At 45.0% G+C, this 15,505-nt stretch overlaps 1 protein-coding gene across 2 annotated transcripts in view; it reads right to left on the reverse strand.

Moving 5' to 3' along the window:
• DHX36 (DEAH-box helicase 36) overlaps positions 1–15,505 on the reverse strand; it is a 72,631-nt gene that overhangs the window by 25,572 nt on the left and 31,554 nt on the right. For both annotated transcript variants that reach the window (XR_008891113.1, XM_056564995.1), the window contains exons 11-17: positions 13,928–14,030; positions 4,442–4,529; positions 4,286–4,341; positions 3,386–3,450; positions 1,784–1,927; positions 724–841; positions 536–634 (exon numbers count right to left, since the gene is read on the reverse strand). Coding sequence is in view for 1 of the 2 variants with exons in the window: in XM_056564995.1 (XP_056420970.1) it covers positions 536–634; positions 724–841; positions 1,784–1,927; positions 3,386–3,450; positions 4,286–4,341; positions 4,442–4,529; positions 13,928–14,030 (673 nt within the window). In the remaining variant the exon portion in view is untranslated. The remainder of the gene's footprint in view (positions 1–535; positions 635–723; positions 842–1,783; positions 1,928–3,385; positions 3,451–4,285; positions 4,342–4,441; positions 4,530–13,927; positions 14,031–15,505) is intronic.

Consider the following 15,505-nt stretch of genomic DNA (forward strand, 5'->3'; position numbering starts at 1 on the left):
TCTCGGCAGCTGTGCCAGGATCCATGTGTGATTGACAGCCGAGTCCCACCGGCGATCTCCTGCAGCACTGAGAAGGATATCGCCAGGACGTATGCATACGTCCAGTTGCGCTAACATGTCAGCAACTGGGACATATGCATATGTCCTGGAGTTGGAAGGGGTTAATTTTACATAATGCAATAGTTTATAACTATTTATCTTCATGTTTAACCCCCTTTTATTTTTAGTCCCGGAAAAGACACATAAGCAAAAAATTAAGAGGCAATAGGGGTCAGAACCTCAATTCTGCTAAATGTTTATTAGCAGGTATTAAGCATAGCTTTCCAAAATCTTTGATTTAAGCTAGATTCTAGGTGCCCAGCTTTCTATTTGTACAGTGGTGCAGATATGAGCTCCATGCATAATGGTCTATACTTCAGTCCTAAATTCATAACAAGTCAATGCATACCCTTCACAGACACGACATGTTTCTCAGAAAGTTCCAGTAGTAAAGAGAACACAGTTGATGGCTGTTTAACTCAGTCTCAGTACATACCATTTCCATAAGATGAGTTATTGCTAGGATTATTGCTTCCCTTGTCGGAGAGTCCATTACTTTTTGAAGGAAAGAGGCAATACCTCCAAGTTTCAGGATCTAATAAAAAAAAAAAAAACTGTCAAATGTCGGAAGCCAAAAACTTAATGCAAAACACAACAGGTCATGGTTAAACCTAATGGTTATACCTTGATTTGAAGGCAGAGTTCTTCCAGCGGTGTCCTTACAATTTCTGGCAGCTGGTATTCGTCCAGCAGACTGTCTCTCAGTCTATTGTATAGATGGTAGCAGTATCCTGGTTTAACTCTGCAAGAAAATATTATAAGAATGTACTAAAAATTTGTAAAGGCCCACCGAATACTTAAAAAGGTACCTAACAACCATCTGGTGGCAAGATACATGTAAACTGATCATTTATATGTCTGCTGCATGTCATGTAAGGCTAAGTCCCAGGCTATGAGAATGCCCAGCCAGTTTTCACTTATCCTGCTGCCAGTTAGTTGTGATAAGTAACTTTTAAAGGTTCCTAAAGAATCAGACAGATTCTAAATCTTTCTGCTGAGAAACTTCATGCCCCATAGACTGCAATGTCTTTCATGTGGATTCCAGCTAAAGAATGAGCGAGATCTTTTGCTGTCTGAATTTCGGCAGCAAAATATCTGACAGTGAAATTGGGTAGTGTGCACTGTGCAGCAGAATTCTACTGCCAGAAAACAGATTCTGCGGAACAGGTATTTCCAAATGAAAAAAAGTGGAAATTCAGTAGTGTGAACCCAGCCTTACATTTACTCAAATAAATGAGCTCAAATAAATGAGGACAATAAATTGTAGGGCTGCAATTATCAATGGATAAAAATCAATCATGGAAATCGTTGTCAACTATTTCAATTATCGATTTGTCGGTTGTTGGGGGTGCAGCCTAGCAACCAATACTACTACCACTTTCTCTTTTCCTGCCTCTTAGCCCCTCAGTCTTCCCCTACATAATCCCCTTACCCTCTGGGTGCCTTTCTGAAGGTGCTGCTGGCCTGTGACAACTGTCGCCTACCTCAAACACCAAGACCATGGTGTAAACAATGTACATTTTTAAGATCTGTTCATGCAAAAAAATCTAACTAAATAGGAACTTTATTTAATAGGTACCGGTCTCTTAAAAAACAAAACAAAAAAAACATATTGAGTGAAGGTCTCAGTCTCTTTTGCATAAGACCGCATTAAAAGACACAGTACAAGCCACAATAACTTTACCTGCCAGCACGTCCTTTCCTCTGCTTGGCATTTGCATGGCTAACCCACTCTGCCGTCATGGTGCGAATATTATTGTTTGTGTCATAGTTTGTCTCCTTTAATTTGCCTCCATCTATGACATGAACTACGTCATCTATAGTAATACTAAAATACAGAGGGACATAACATTATCACAAAGCTTAAATCAGTCAATACAAAGGCAATTTCTTTCTAGTGTGATATGGAGCACATTCTGCCACTCCCCATTTCTCTCTAGGGTGTTCATGTGACCCAGAAGGTTTCTGAACAGAGCCAGAAAGAAGAAGGAAAAAAAGGCAAAGAAAATATCACAATAACTTTATAAATGGTATTACAAAAGTGTATGTATATATGCACTATTGTTTTTTATAATATATACACTGATCAGCCATAACAGTAAAACCACCAACAGGTAAAGTAAATATACAATTTATTATATGAGGGCTCTCAATGGTACTTTTCAATGCCAGCAAGTAAACAGTCAGTTTCTAACATTGATGTGCTAGAAACAGGAAAAACAGTAAAATGTAACATCTGAGCCAGGTCAAACTGCCATGACTAGACAACTGGATCAGAGAATCCCCAAAATGGCAGATCGTGTGGGGTGTTTCTGGTATGAAGTGGTTAGTATGTATTAAAAATGTTCCAAGAAAGGTCATACAATGAAGGGCAACAGAGTCATAGGTGCCCAAGTTATATTCATGCACATGGGAAACAAAGAAAAGCCCATGTGGGCCAATCCCACAAAGGAATAGTTTAGCACAAATTGTTGAAAAATAATAAAAATCACAACCACTTGCAGCATATGAGGCTATGTAGCCATAGCCTGGTTAGAATGCCCATGCTGACCCCTGTCTACTACCAAAAGGTCCTACAATGCACATGTGAGCATCAGAACTTGAGGTGATCCGGTCTAATAAATCAGGTTTTCTTTCAAATCATGTGCATGGCTGAGTTTGTGTATATTACTTAACGGGTAAAGAGTTGACACCAGGATACACTTTGGGAGGAAGGCAAGCCAGGGGAGGTAGGGTGATGTCCTGCAGGGAAATATTTGGTGTTGGATGCTACTTTGACACACTACAACTAACTAAACACTGGTGAAGGGAAAGTAGACATTTTTTGTGTCCGTTTTCCTTGATGGAAATGGTCTCTCTTAGTATGATAATATGCCCCCCACATTGCAAAAAAATGTTTAGGAATGCTTTGTGGAACATGACCATTTAGTGGATCTCCTCTGTAATGTGCTAAAAGAAAAAAAAAAAAAAAGAAAAAACTGGTCTGATCCATGGAGGCTGCACCTACACATTACAGGACTTAACGCATCTGCTGTTAAAGATACAACAGGACACCTCATTGGGTCTTGTGGAGTCTATACTTCCATGGATCAGCTGTTTTAAGGCATGAGGAGAACCTCCATTTTTTTTATATATATATATATATATATATTATGGCTAATTGATGATAAATATGCGAACAAGAAGGTTGGGAAAAAAAAAAAAAAAGTGTATTCTTCCTAAAAGTTAAAAGACAAAACCATAAAGGAATTATCAGGAAGGTTACATTACAAATATTTCTACTTACCTTGTCTCCGCAATGTTGGTTGCTATTACAATTTTCCGAACGCCAGGAGGAGGGGTCTTGAAAACCTAAAAAAATTGTCCTTTTTAGTTGTGCTATTTGTGTTACACAATACACTTTTCCCAACAAACAATATGGTGGTTCATTATTAAAGGGGTATTCTCATCTGGGTCATGTGTAGCATATCAACAGGACATCTGGACCTCCACCTACATCAAGAATGAGGGTTCCCCTGCCCCCACTGGCCTGCTTGCAGCTGCCAAAGGTGGTTGGAAAGCCAAAAAAATTGCTGTTTCACACTGTTTGCGCATCTTCCATTAACTTTAATAAAGTTGTGTAAGCAGGATAGCAGTGTAGTCTGCATTGTTACCCTGTTTACCCAACTTTCATTAAAGGGGTACTCCGGTGCATAGACATCTTATCCCCTATACAAAGGATGCCTGATCTCCTATCCAAAAGATGTCTGATCACGGGGGTCCCGCCGCTGGGGACCCCCGTGATCTTGTACGCAGCACCCCAGTTAAAATCAGTCCCCGAAGCGTGAACACGCTCCGGGGGCTGATTTTAACTGGGGTGCTGAGTGCAAGATCACTGGGGTCCCCAGCGGCGGGACCCCCGTGATCAGGCAACTTATCCCCTATCCTTTGGATAGGGGATAAGATGTCTAAGCACTGGAGTACCCCTTAAAGGTCAAGGGGAGTTTTGCAAAGTGTGTAAGAGCCAGCTCTTTTTATGGCTGAACATTAGACCACTATGGCTAATCCATACAACACTATCAAATACCAAGCATAAAATATTAAAATAATGCAATATTAGGTCTATTAACAGATTGAATACAAGTAACTAAAACAGCGTTCAAGATTGTAAGAGGCCATTTCATTGGCACTCAGTTGAATAACCTACCTGGGTCTGGTTTACAGTTGGCATCAATGAATGCAAAGGGATAATAATAAACCGGTCTGTAAAAAAAAAAAAAAAAAAAAAAAATCAGAATGTTATACAGAATGGTATCTTTAAAATGTGCTTCCTTTAAATCATAAACACCAAATATCTACTTACCTGACTGAAACATGACCTGCGACATCAGCAAGTCATTTAGTGTACTAATAGTATCCCAGCCTGGAAGGAAAACCAAGATTGCCCCATCCTGAAATACACAAAACAGGATAGGACCTTTTATCAAGACTATTGACATTATGGGGGAGATTTATCAAAACCTGTCCACAGGAAAAGTTGCCCAGTTGCCCATAGCAACCAATCAGCTTGCTTCTTTCATTTTCAACAAGGCCCCTGCAAAATGAAAGAAGTGATCCGATTGGTTGCTATGGGCAACTTTTTCTCCGGACAGGTTTTGATAAATCTCCCCCTATATATGAAAGAGAAAATAGTTGCAAAAATGGGCAAAGCCTGATGGCATAAGAAGGTGCAGGAGAACATGACAAGTATATGGCACTTACTGCCCGAAAACAAGACTTGGGCTTCACAAGCAACAATGCTCGATAATTGTTTAGCTAGGATTACATTCTTCACTTTGACACCATGTTTGGCATACATTTTACATGTGCTTTCAATGTAAACACAAATATATACCATTTGATGGACCAAGTTTTATCTCTATTCAGCAATCTGTTTGGTATTGCATTGCATCAGCTACAGCTTAGGAGTGTGGCTTTTTTTTTTTTTTTTTAAACATGATGCATAAGTAAACTAAAAAAAAGCTGCCACCAAGTGTAGGCTACCCATCTGCTTTCCAATGAGATTCCTATTTTATTTTAAGGTGATGCCCCACCATTATAGGTTACCCCCTATCATAGGATTCCAGTTGTAGAATCAACCTCAACCACAAAAGCGCCGCTTCCTCTACCCCTACTATACTCAACGATCCCAGTCTTTTTAACCCCTTAAGGACCAACACAAGTAAACCTGTATGCCCTTGAAAGACCAGGCCTGTTTTTTAAATCGGGGATGTTTGACTTTATTAGAGAATAACTCTGGTAACATTTTGCCAAATCACGATAATTCTGACAGTAAATATAGGCAGATTTTTTTTTTTACAATGCAAAAAATCATGCAATTAAAAAAATAAATAAAGATTTTTCACTATTTTAACACTAATAGGTTGCAAATATTTATACTTTCTGACCAAATAGTTTATGAAACATATACTTTCAGATGTCTACTTTATTTTGAAAGCATTTCTTTTGTTTTTAATTAACATTTTAAATGAACTTGAAATTTTGAAAATTTTAAAAGTAAATTTTTTTTTATGTGCTATGCAAGGTTTGCAGAAATTTGAAGGTGGTAGAACAAAGGACCCCCCCCCCTCCAAATGACCCCATTCTAAAAATTAGACCCCTTAAGGTATTCGCTAGGGGGTAGAGTGAGTATTTTAACACCATAATTTTTTGGCATTATTACAAAGTCAGTGTTAAAAATTAGAAATTTGCTTTTTTTCACAAATGCATCATTTGTGGGACATATCTTTTGTACATTGCTTCTGATATTGAAAGAAATGCACCCTATATTTTATTAAGCTGCTCGGCCCATGTTTGGAAATACCCCCACTTAGGCCATATTTGGTTCCTTGGCTACATGGTAGGACCCAGAAGGAGAGGAACGCTATTTGGCTTTCAGGGCATAATTTTAGGCCGAATGGATTATAGGCCACACTTCATGCTTGCAAAGGGTTTTAGCTGACAGAACCATACAGAACCCCCACAAGTGACCCCATTTTGGAAACTACACCCCCTAAAGTATTCACCTAGACCAAAAGTGAGTACTTTGAGTCCTTTTTGTGTGGCTGGAATGGTTACAAAGTCAGTGGAAAAATGTTAAATTTCTTTTTTTTCCCCACAAATGCATTATTTGTGGGACATATTTTTTGTACATCTGAAAAGTAGAAAATGCGCATTTTCTACTTTTCAGATGTACAAAAAATATGTCCCACAAGTAATGCATTTGTGGGGAAAAAAAAGAAATGTAACATTTTTTCACTGACTTTGTAACCATTCCAGCCACACAAAAAGGACTCAAAGTACTCACTTTTGGTCTAGGTGAATACTTTATTACGCTGTTCGTCCCGTGTTTGGTAATACCCCCGCTTAGGCCATATTTGGTTGCATGGCCACATGGTGGGACCCAAAAGGAGAGGAGCCCCATTTGGCTTTCAGGATATCATTATACAAATTATAGGCCGCACTTCATCTTGCAAAGCATTCTAGCTGTCAGAACAATACTGCACCCCCAGAAGTGACCCCATTTTCAAAACTACGCCCCCTAAAGTATTCACTGCAAAAGTGAGTACGTTGAGCCCTTATTGTGTGGCTAGAATTATTTCAAAGACAGTGGGAAAAAAAATAGAAATTAGCCTTTTTTTCCCACAAATTCTTTGTTTGTGGGACATCATTTTGGTAAGTTGCTTTTGAAATGGAGGAAATGCGACCCATATTTTATCACCCTGTTGGTCACGGGCTGGGCAGTACCCCTACTTAGGCAGTATCTGGTTGCCTGACCGCCTGGTAGGACCAAGAAGGAGAGGAGCCCTTTTGGCTTTCAGAGCATTATTATATGAATTATAGACCCTGCCCCATGCCATGCCTGCAAAGGATCGGAGCTGGCAGAACAATACCGCACCCTATAAGTGTATTTGTGGACCAGGGACCGCTCTGATCGGTCCCTGGTCGGTTAGTAGTGACCCATGGCTGTAACATACTGCTGAAACGCAGTATGAACAGGACGCAGTGTAGGGTCACATAGAGCACATCCGCAGCTTATTTCACACCATGGATGCCCCATCGCAGCGCAAGGGCGAGATCACTGCTGTGGCTGGGTAGCTCAATGTGTCTGATCATGACTGCTGGCGGGAAATCCGCGGCTATGAGTGGACACACAAAGCTACCCAGCCGCAGAAGGGCGCTCATTGTTGTGACTGCTGGGGGCATCCACAGCATGTAATATGCTGCGGATGTGCGCCATTTGATCCTAAACATTATGCATTTTTATTTTTCATTATATTTATTTAATAAGGAGATTTTTTTTGTACTCACCGTAAAATCTATTTCTCGTAGCCTTCATTGGGGGACACCTAACTGATGGGTATATGCTCTTGCCACTAGGAGGCGCTGACACTAGGAAAAAAAAGTCGGCTCCTCCCTGGCAGGATATACCCGCCCACCTGCAGTGAATTAATCAGTTTTGTCACAAAGCAGTAGGAGAAGCCAACAAGGAAAAATGTCCAAAGGACCCTAGAAAGGAAACCCGGATAACAACCAAAGAACCGTAAATTAACAGTCCGGAAAAAAAGAGTAAAAAATGAAGGCTACGAGAAAGAGATTTTACGTTGAGTACAAAAAATTCTTCATTGGGGGATACCTAACTGATGGGACATACCAAAGCAGTCCCCTAGGGTGGGAAAAAACAACCACCAGAGAAAAGGAATCAGTCCTGAGTCTGAACTCACGATTCCACAAGGCCTGCGGACGAGCCCACCTAGGCCCAGAAACTGAGCTCCTGGAAGACCTTACGTCCAAGGAGATGAACTAGGACGCCAAGGAAGGGTCTTCCTCCGGATAGACCCAAGACACTTGGGTCATTTAGAGAGACAAGAAACCAAGGAAAAAAGGAAGACGGACTTCCGCAACAGAGAGGTCCGGAGCATGAGAGCAAGGACCTGAATAGCCGCAGACCAAAGCGTCCGGGCGACAAACTTCCATGAAGAAGCAAAGGAGCAGAACAGAAAGAGTCTTGGCCGGATCACTACCAAAGCCTAAGACCGGAACCAACACCAAGGCCCAGGAGACCGGAGGAGCCACCTGAAAGGAAGGCATGACACAGCTTCCCAGAACAGAGTGCAAGCCAAGGGGACCAAATAGTCAATAGACCCCAGTGGTCCGAGTGGACCAGAGCACTCTGAAGAAAACATCCCCCCGGAACGAGAGCGGATGGAGAAACAAGTGAGAACCCAGCTGGGATTCACAGTGCCTGGGCACAGGAAGGAGGACTCTAGAAGACTATGGTGCCAGTGAAGTGCAACTGACACAGACATAAGGGAAGGAAGAACACACTCCTCCCAGGGAGGATGGACTAACTCTTCCCACAGGGGAGAGAGCCAAGACTGCGTGAGCAGCAGGAAATGACCAGAAAACAGAAAGAGAGCTAGGCTGCGAAGGTGGACAACGAGCACACAGGCCTAGACAGGAAAAAGGCTCAGTAGAAGGCTCCCAGCAAAAAACAAGGGCCCCACCAGATACTTCATCCATAGTGGGAACAGCGAGACGGCACCATCCAGATGGCAGGAAAAAAATTCAATAAAATGATCCCTCCAGAGGAGGGAAAATAAGGGCGGTCTAGAGGAAAACCCAAGTACCGACCCATGCCAAGCACCCCGATTCCCACACCCCTTGGGGAAAGAGGAGTGGCAGAACATGCCAGGTGCAGTAAGAGCAGAGAAATGCTGCCCCACAGCCATGGGATAAGTACTGGGCGGACAGGGCCCCTGGCAAACATCGCTGTATGGGAGAGCCACCTTGTGTCTTAAAAGGAATCAGAATCCTGTACACAGGATTCGGGCAAAAAATACAAGACGTGTAGAAAGCTACTTCAGACAATGACAAGGGGGAACCCGAGGAACCCCGGACAAAAAACCCCAGGAGAAACACCTGGAGGTATAAGGGGGGGCCGAACTGGCTGTCACTTCAGCAGGCCCCATGTCAGAACAGAAAACGGTCAACCATTGCAGAACTGCGGCGCAAACTCACCGGAAGCTCCGAGGCCCACCCCACCGAACAAAGGGAAAGGTGGGCTCTACACTCACATAGAGGTCTTAGCACATGTGGAAACACAGACCTGGGTACCCCACGACAGCCATGGGGTACCAAGACTGCAGACACGAAAAAAACTGCAGATACACGCGCCAAAGAACTGCACGTGGAAGAGGAACATTGGACAGCGGCTACGGCAGCGCCATAAAAGGGGAGGTAACCAGGTGGATCAGAACACCATGCAGACACAGTCCTGCTATGTGCGAAAGGGACTGTGGCCACCCCGTGACCTGCATATGGAAACACATAGAGGAGTGAGATATCAGCCTGTAGACAGAGGAGCAGGCATGCAAAGAGGGACCTGGCCAAAGAGGTAACCCTGTAAGCCAGCATGAGGTACATTGTATAAACTGCAGAATGGCAGTGAGAATCTGAAATCCCATCCACGGGGTGACAATGCATGGCAGGTGACCCAGAAGAAGCAGTCCTGTTAACCGAGAACACCGCTAGGCAACCGGAGAAAAGGGGACAGTCAGACAGAAGATAACTGGGCTCCTTGTCAAAGGAGGAAGGGCGGGGAAGCCTGAGAAACCCCGCCCCCTAGGAGAAAGAGGGAGGCAGAGAGGCCGTGGAATGCATCCCTGCATCCCGTGTAGTGTCCTTGGGACACGCTGGGACACAACAGGGGGGTACTGGAACTCCAGTCTCAAAAACATCAGCTGTGCGACCTGTGACAGTCGGCAGAAGAAAACATGTCTGGTTCACTGTATGGGTCCATAGCGGACAGTGAGTCATTCCGTAGAAACCCCGTACAGTAGCAAGGAACCCGAAGTCCAGTCGCAGATACACCAGCCGTGTGAGGTGTGACAGGTGGTGCAGGAAATCCTGCAGACCACTGCCTGGCTTACTGGTATGGACCCTTAGAAGGCAACAAGTCAGTTCGTCGATACCTCGTGAGGTACCGGAACTCTAGTCCCAGACACAGCATTCGATTGATGGTGCGGCATAGGCAACCATCAGAATACTGTCTGGCATACTGATGTGGATCCACGGAAGACAACGAGTCATCCCGTGGATCCACGGAAGACAACAAGGCACCATGATGTATGGGTCCGCAGGAGACGTGTCATAGGGTCCGTAGAACACATGGGAAGTTCTCCATATACCACACTCGGCAGTGGGGCATCGGAGCCGCATCCACAGAGACATCAGTCGCGTGACAGGCGGCAGAGGAAACCATGCAGACCACAGTCTGGCTTACTGGTATGGGTCCCTAGGGGACAGCCAGTCATTCCGTCTGAAACCTTGCATAGCAAGGAGGTACCGGAATTCCAGGTGCGGATACACCGGCCATGTGATGTATGACAGGTGGTGCAAAAACTCTGCAGACCACTACCTGGTTTACAGGTATAGGTCCTAGAAGACGAGTCATTACATTGGCACCTCGCTCAGTAGCGAGGTACCGGAACTCCCGCCGCAGATACATCAGTCGTTTGACGTATGACAGGCAGTGCAGGTAACCACGCAGACCACTGTCTGGCATGCTGGTATGGTCCATAGTAGACAATGGAACACTCCGTCGGACGCCTCACACAGTAGTGAGGTACCGGAACTGCAGATGTAGATACACCAGCTTTTTGATGTATGACAGGCGGTGTAGGCAACCATGCAGACCACCGCCTGGCCTACTGGCATGGATCCACAGACAACTAGTCATCCCATCAGCCCTTCGCGCAGAAGTGAGGTACCGAAACTCCAGCCGCAGATACATCAGCCGTGAAATATTTGACAGGCGATGTAGGAACCATACAGACCACTGTCTGGCTTACTGGTACGGGTCCGTAGGATATATTGGGTCAGTTCTCCATATACCGCACTCAGCAGTGGGGTATCGGAACTGCAACCATAGCTACATCAGTCGTGAGACATGTGATGAGCGTCAGAGGAAAACATGCAGACCACTGTCTGGCTTACTGGTACGGGTCCGTAGGATACATTGGATCAGAACTACAGCCACAGACAGATACATCACCCGTGAGACAAGCAGCAGAGGAAACCATGCCGACCACTGTCTGACCGACTGGTATGGGTCCCTAGTAGAGAACCAGAGGTACCAGCCGCTGGAGCGGCAGCTGCGAGATGGAGCATTCTTGCGGCATGCGCCAACGGATCCCAGCTTTTTCTTCTGTCTATGAGATGAGAGACAGGCGAGACCACTGTTTGGCACAGAGAGATCAGGTTTAAGCCCTGCCCACACAGGGACATTCCCCCTGGAGATCCAGTGCTGGATGTGAGGATCTGTAGCACCATATGCCTAGCCTATGGAGAAGGGAACGTATATATATTTGTATATGATTTTTTTTTTTGCGCGCGCACGAAGCAATATATGAGAAGAGCATGGGGTGGAGGGCGCCCTGCAAAGCACTGCCCGCCGGACCCATGCCGCTAGAGCGGGCGGCAGCGGCTATAGCAGAGCCTGCCAAGCCGCTGCACGGCTCCGGGGTAGGGGATAGAAATGGACCGGGACAACTGACACCTGCCGGCTACTGCCCCGGGATGCAGAAAACTGCTAACAGACCGCCGCCGACCCCCACAGCGGGGAGGGCAGAGCTATAATCTCCAGCAGCACGCGAGCAGTGTGCTGAATCGGAGGGGGGCAGGGCTGTGACCCATCAGCAGCACGTTGATCGGGGAAGAAGAGGGCAGAGCAATGCGCCGCCATGATGCTCCTTCTGACTCCCGCTGGCTGGGTACCCTGGAGTGAACACCCGCCGGGCCGCATAGCTGACCCGGCACAGAGGAAATTAGCCCAGCCGGCGGAGGGGCGGAGCTAGACGCCGCAGCAGTGAGGAATACCTCCCCAAACATGGACCCCAGAGCAAGCGAGCCGGAGAGGAGGAGCTGTCTAACCTCCCGGCTCGCGCGGAAATCTGGGGCGGCAGAAGAAGGGCAGAGCTATGCGCCGCCATGGTTCCCCAGAACCCCCGCAGTTTGAGTGCCTCGAAGCGCACATAGCAGACCCGGCACAGGGGAGACGGCTCTAGCCGGCAGGACGGCTGAAAGTTAAGTAAAAATAAAAAAGCTGTCTGCTCACTGCCCCTTCCGAGCCAAACAGAAGAGCCCCCCCAGGCCGAGGTTGCAGGAATAAAATTGCAAGGGTTAACTCCTCACTGTCCTGGCCCCCAAAAACAGCCCCAGGAATAGGGGCCTAATACCCTGCTCGTTCGCCGAGGGGAGGGGGGGGGGGGTAATATACTCACCTAAACCGCCACATACTCACCCTCAAAGTCTTCGACCAGCTAGTGCCACCTGCCTTTTGCCGACACGGCAAACAGGGGAGAATGGGGGACCCAGGGTACACCGCCAGGCGCTGGTTGTTGGTGAGGAGGGGTTAACGGGTCATTCTCATCCAATGCGCCGTGCCCCTAACTCGCATGTGGGGGATCAGGCAGCACCATGCTCCTGTCGCCCCACGCTAGAAAAAATAAAAAAGGAGAGAAAAACTAAACTTTAAGCCTTATCTAGGAAAATAACAAAGAGAAAAAAAGACAAGGTCTGGGGAGCTCCCCAAAACCATGTCTGGCCTCCTATGACACTAGATAAAGCTGATTAATTCACTGCAGGTGGGCGGGTATATCCTGCCAGGGAGGAGCCGACTTTTTTTCCTAGTGTCTCAGCGCCTCCTAGTGGCAAGAGCATATAGCCATCAGTTAGGTGTCCCCCAATGAAGAGCGACCGAGAAAATTTTATTTTTATTTTATTTCTTTACACTTTTTTTTACACAGTTTTTTTTTTTTTTTTTTTTACACTTTTATACTTAGTATTCCAAAGCATTGCAGTTATATGCTGTCTGTCTCTGGCACGTCTTGACAGGCAATAACAGGGGCACACCTGGGGGTTCTAGTAAAGACCCTCGGCTGCCCAGGTAACCAGCAGCACCCCGCGATCGTTGCGGAGTGCTACAGGAGAGAGACAGAGGGAGCCCCCTCCCTCTTTCAAATCTCCTTACAGCTCGCGGTCGCTTCCGACCACGGCTGTAAGGGTTAAACTGCCGGGACCAGAATTTTCTTCGGTCCCGGCAGCGTGTCAGGCCCCCGCCCGCCGGGAATCACACACAGCACCCCGCGATCACGCTGCGGGGTGCTGCAGGGAAGACAGAGGGAGCTCCCTCCCTCTGTCAAAACACTTACAGCCCACAGTCACTTCCTACCGCGGCTGTAAGGGTTAAACTGCCGGGACCGATGTTTACTTCGGTCCCGGCAGTGCAGCAGGGTCCCGGCTGTGTGTTACAGCTGAGTCCTTGCCGCGACCTCGTGGGTGCACTGGGCAGCACCCAGGAGAGCCATGGATGTGTATACTCATCCTAATGGCGGAACGTGCATCCTGCCTGGACGTGTATACACGTCCATGGTCCTTAAAATGTTAAAAAGGCATGTCAGGAAAAGGCTCCAGCATCAGTATGACAAGGTTTATCCTGTTCCCAGTCTTACTGGGCAGATCTGTTTCCCTTATACAAAACTGGATCCAGACCCCGCTGCTCTCAAAATGACTAGCCAATTAACACAGTGCTTTCTGTATGGAACGGAAATAACTCACTAAGAGAGGAGATGCGCACATCTTTTTATTACCATGACCTGCTCTTTAAGACATTGAGTGTGTGTCTCAGAGTTCTAATTAAAAATTGACTTATGGTCCACAGAGCAAGCACTGGGTAAACCACCTAGTCCTTTTGAGAGCAGTGGGGACCAGAACATATATAATTTTCCTGAATAAAAACAGAACTCACCTCTCTCTTCAAAACAATATGCCTGATCAGCTCTACAATCAGCTCAAGGTTAACCTTTTCATCATCCGTATATTGTACGGCACGTATTGTACTTTCAGAATATCTGCAGAAAATTAAAAATTTAATTGTATTCTAAATAACAATACCCAATTCACCACAAAATCTACAGCAAAACAAAATGTGTGTGTGTGGCAAAAAAACAACTTGCAATTTTGCAACTTTTAGAGTTTGTTTCTACACAGTGCACTTGACTTGGGGCGTATGAGGGCTGCTTCCTGTGTCTTACGGGGTTCAGAGGCTGGTCAATTTAGCTGTAAAAGCAGTGGGTGTGCAGATCAGGTACATTGTAAAATGGTCCTGATACAAACATCTTACTGATCAAATCTGGCTCTGGAGAACTCGCGCATCATTGACTTTATTGGAAAACTGTTTCTCTGAGCAAGACTTGAGCAAAGGATATCTCCATTAGTGAAAACCTCTCTGGATAAAGCAGTTCTTCACTATGGCCAGTAAATGGATTAAAAGCAGACACTATGAGGGAGATTTATTTATTGCCCAGTTGCCCATAGCAACCAATCAGATCGCTTCTTTCATTTTGCAGAGGCCTTGTTAAAAATGTAAGAAGCAAGCAGATTGGTTGCCATGGGCAACTGGACAACTTTTCCTTTGCACATGTTTTGCTAAATCTCCCCCTATATACCTTCCACTGTTTTATTGCTGGAGGAGAGTATTACAAACCATCTCAGATAGTAAAAGGGAGGGGGGTCCTTGGAGGCAAGCTCACACGTGTAAGGATGGGTTCACATCACAATTTTACCATCATACTTTTTCGCACAATATTTTACCTTCAAATCGTACAAAACTGTATGCCAAGTTGTATCCATTGACTTCCATTCAGTAATCAAATCCAAAACATGCAGCAGTTTTGATCCGCATCCAATTTTGCACGATTTTATGAAATTGTGGTTGATCCCGATTTTTGCCCAGATTTAAAATTGGATTGAAATAGTGTCCAATTTTTGGATTATTATGGTCTATGTATATCGTATTGAACTGTGTGATTTCATTAGATTTTTTTGCACAATTTTTTATTTATTTATTTTTTACACAACTTCAGAATACTCTGGAAAGTGCTAGAAATTTCAAGATTCTTCCTCCTACTACATACAAGGAGTGTAAAAATCAGATGAAAAAGCTTAAAATTTTCTACGATCTGATTTTTGGATACAATTTTAAAATCGGATAACAAACAATTATTTAGGATACGACTGTATATGATTTCAGGGAATCAGTTTTTGTCTGATTTTACTGTCTATTAATTGGATGGTAAAATTGTGATGTGAACCAAGCCTAGAAAGAGAGGGGAGAGGAAATAAAGGGCAGTCTGATGGGCAGAATAATATAGGCTGTGTACAAGTAAAGACAAAAAAAAAAAATTGCAGAAGCAATAAAGACCTTTAAAAAAAAAAAAAAAGTGACACCATAGTAAATATACAGCAAAGAATGCTTTTCAAAACAGATTTATAACCCCTTAAGGACTGAGCCTTTTTTGCAATTCTGACCACTGTCACTTTAAGC

This window comes from Hyla sarda, chromosome 3, assembly GCF_029499605.1.
Source record: "Hyla sarda isolate aHylSar1 chromosome 3, aHylSar1.hap1, whole genome shotgun sequence".
Taxonomy (NCBI): Eukaryota; Metazoa; Chordata; class Amphibia; order Anura; family Hylidae; genus Hyla; species Hyla sarda.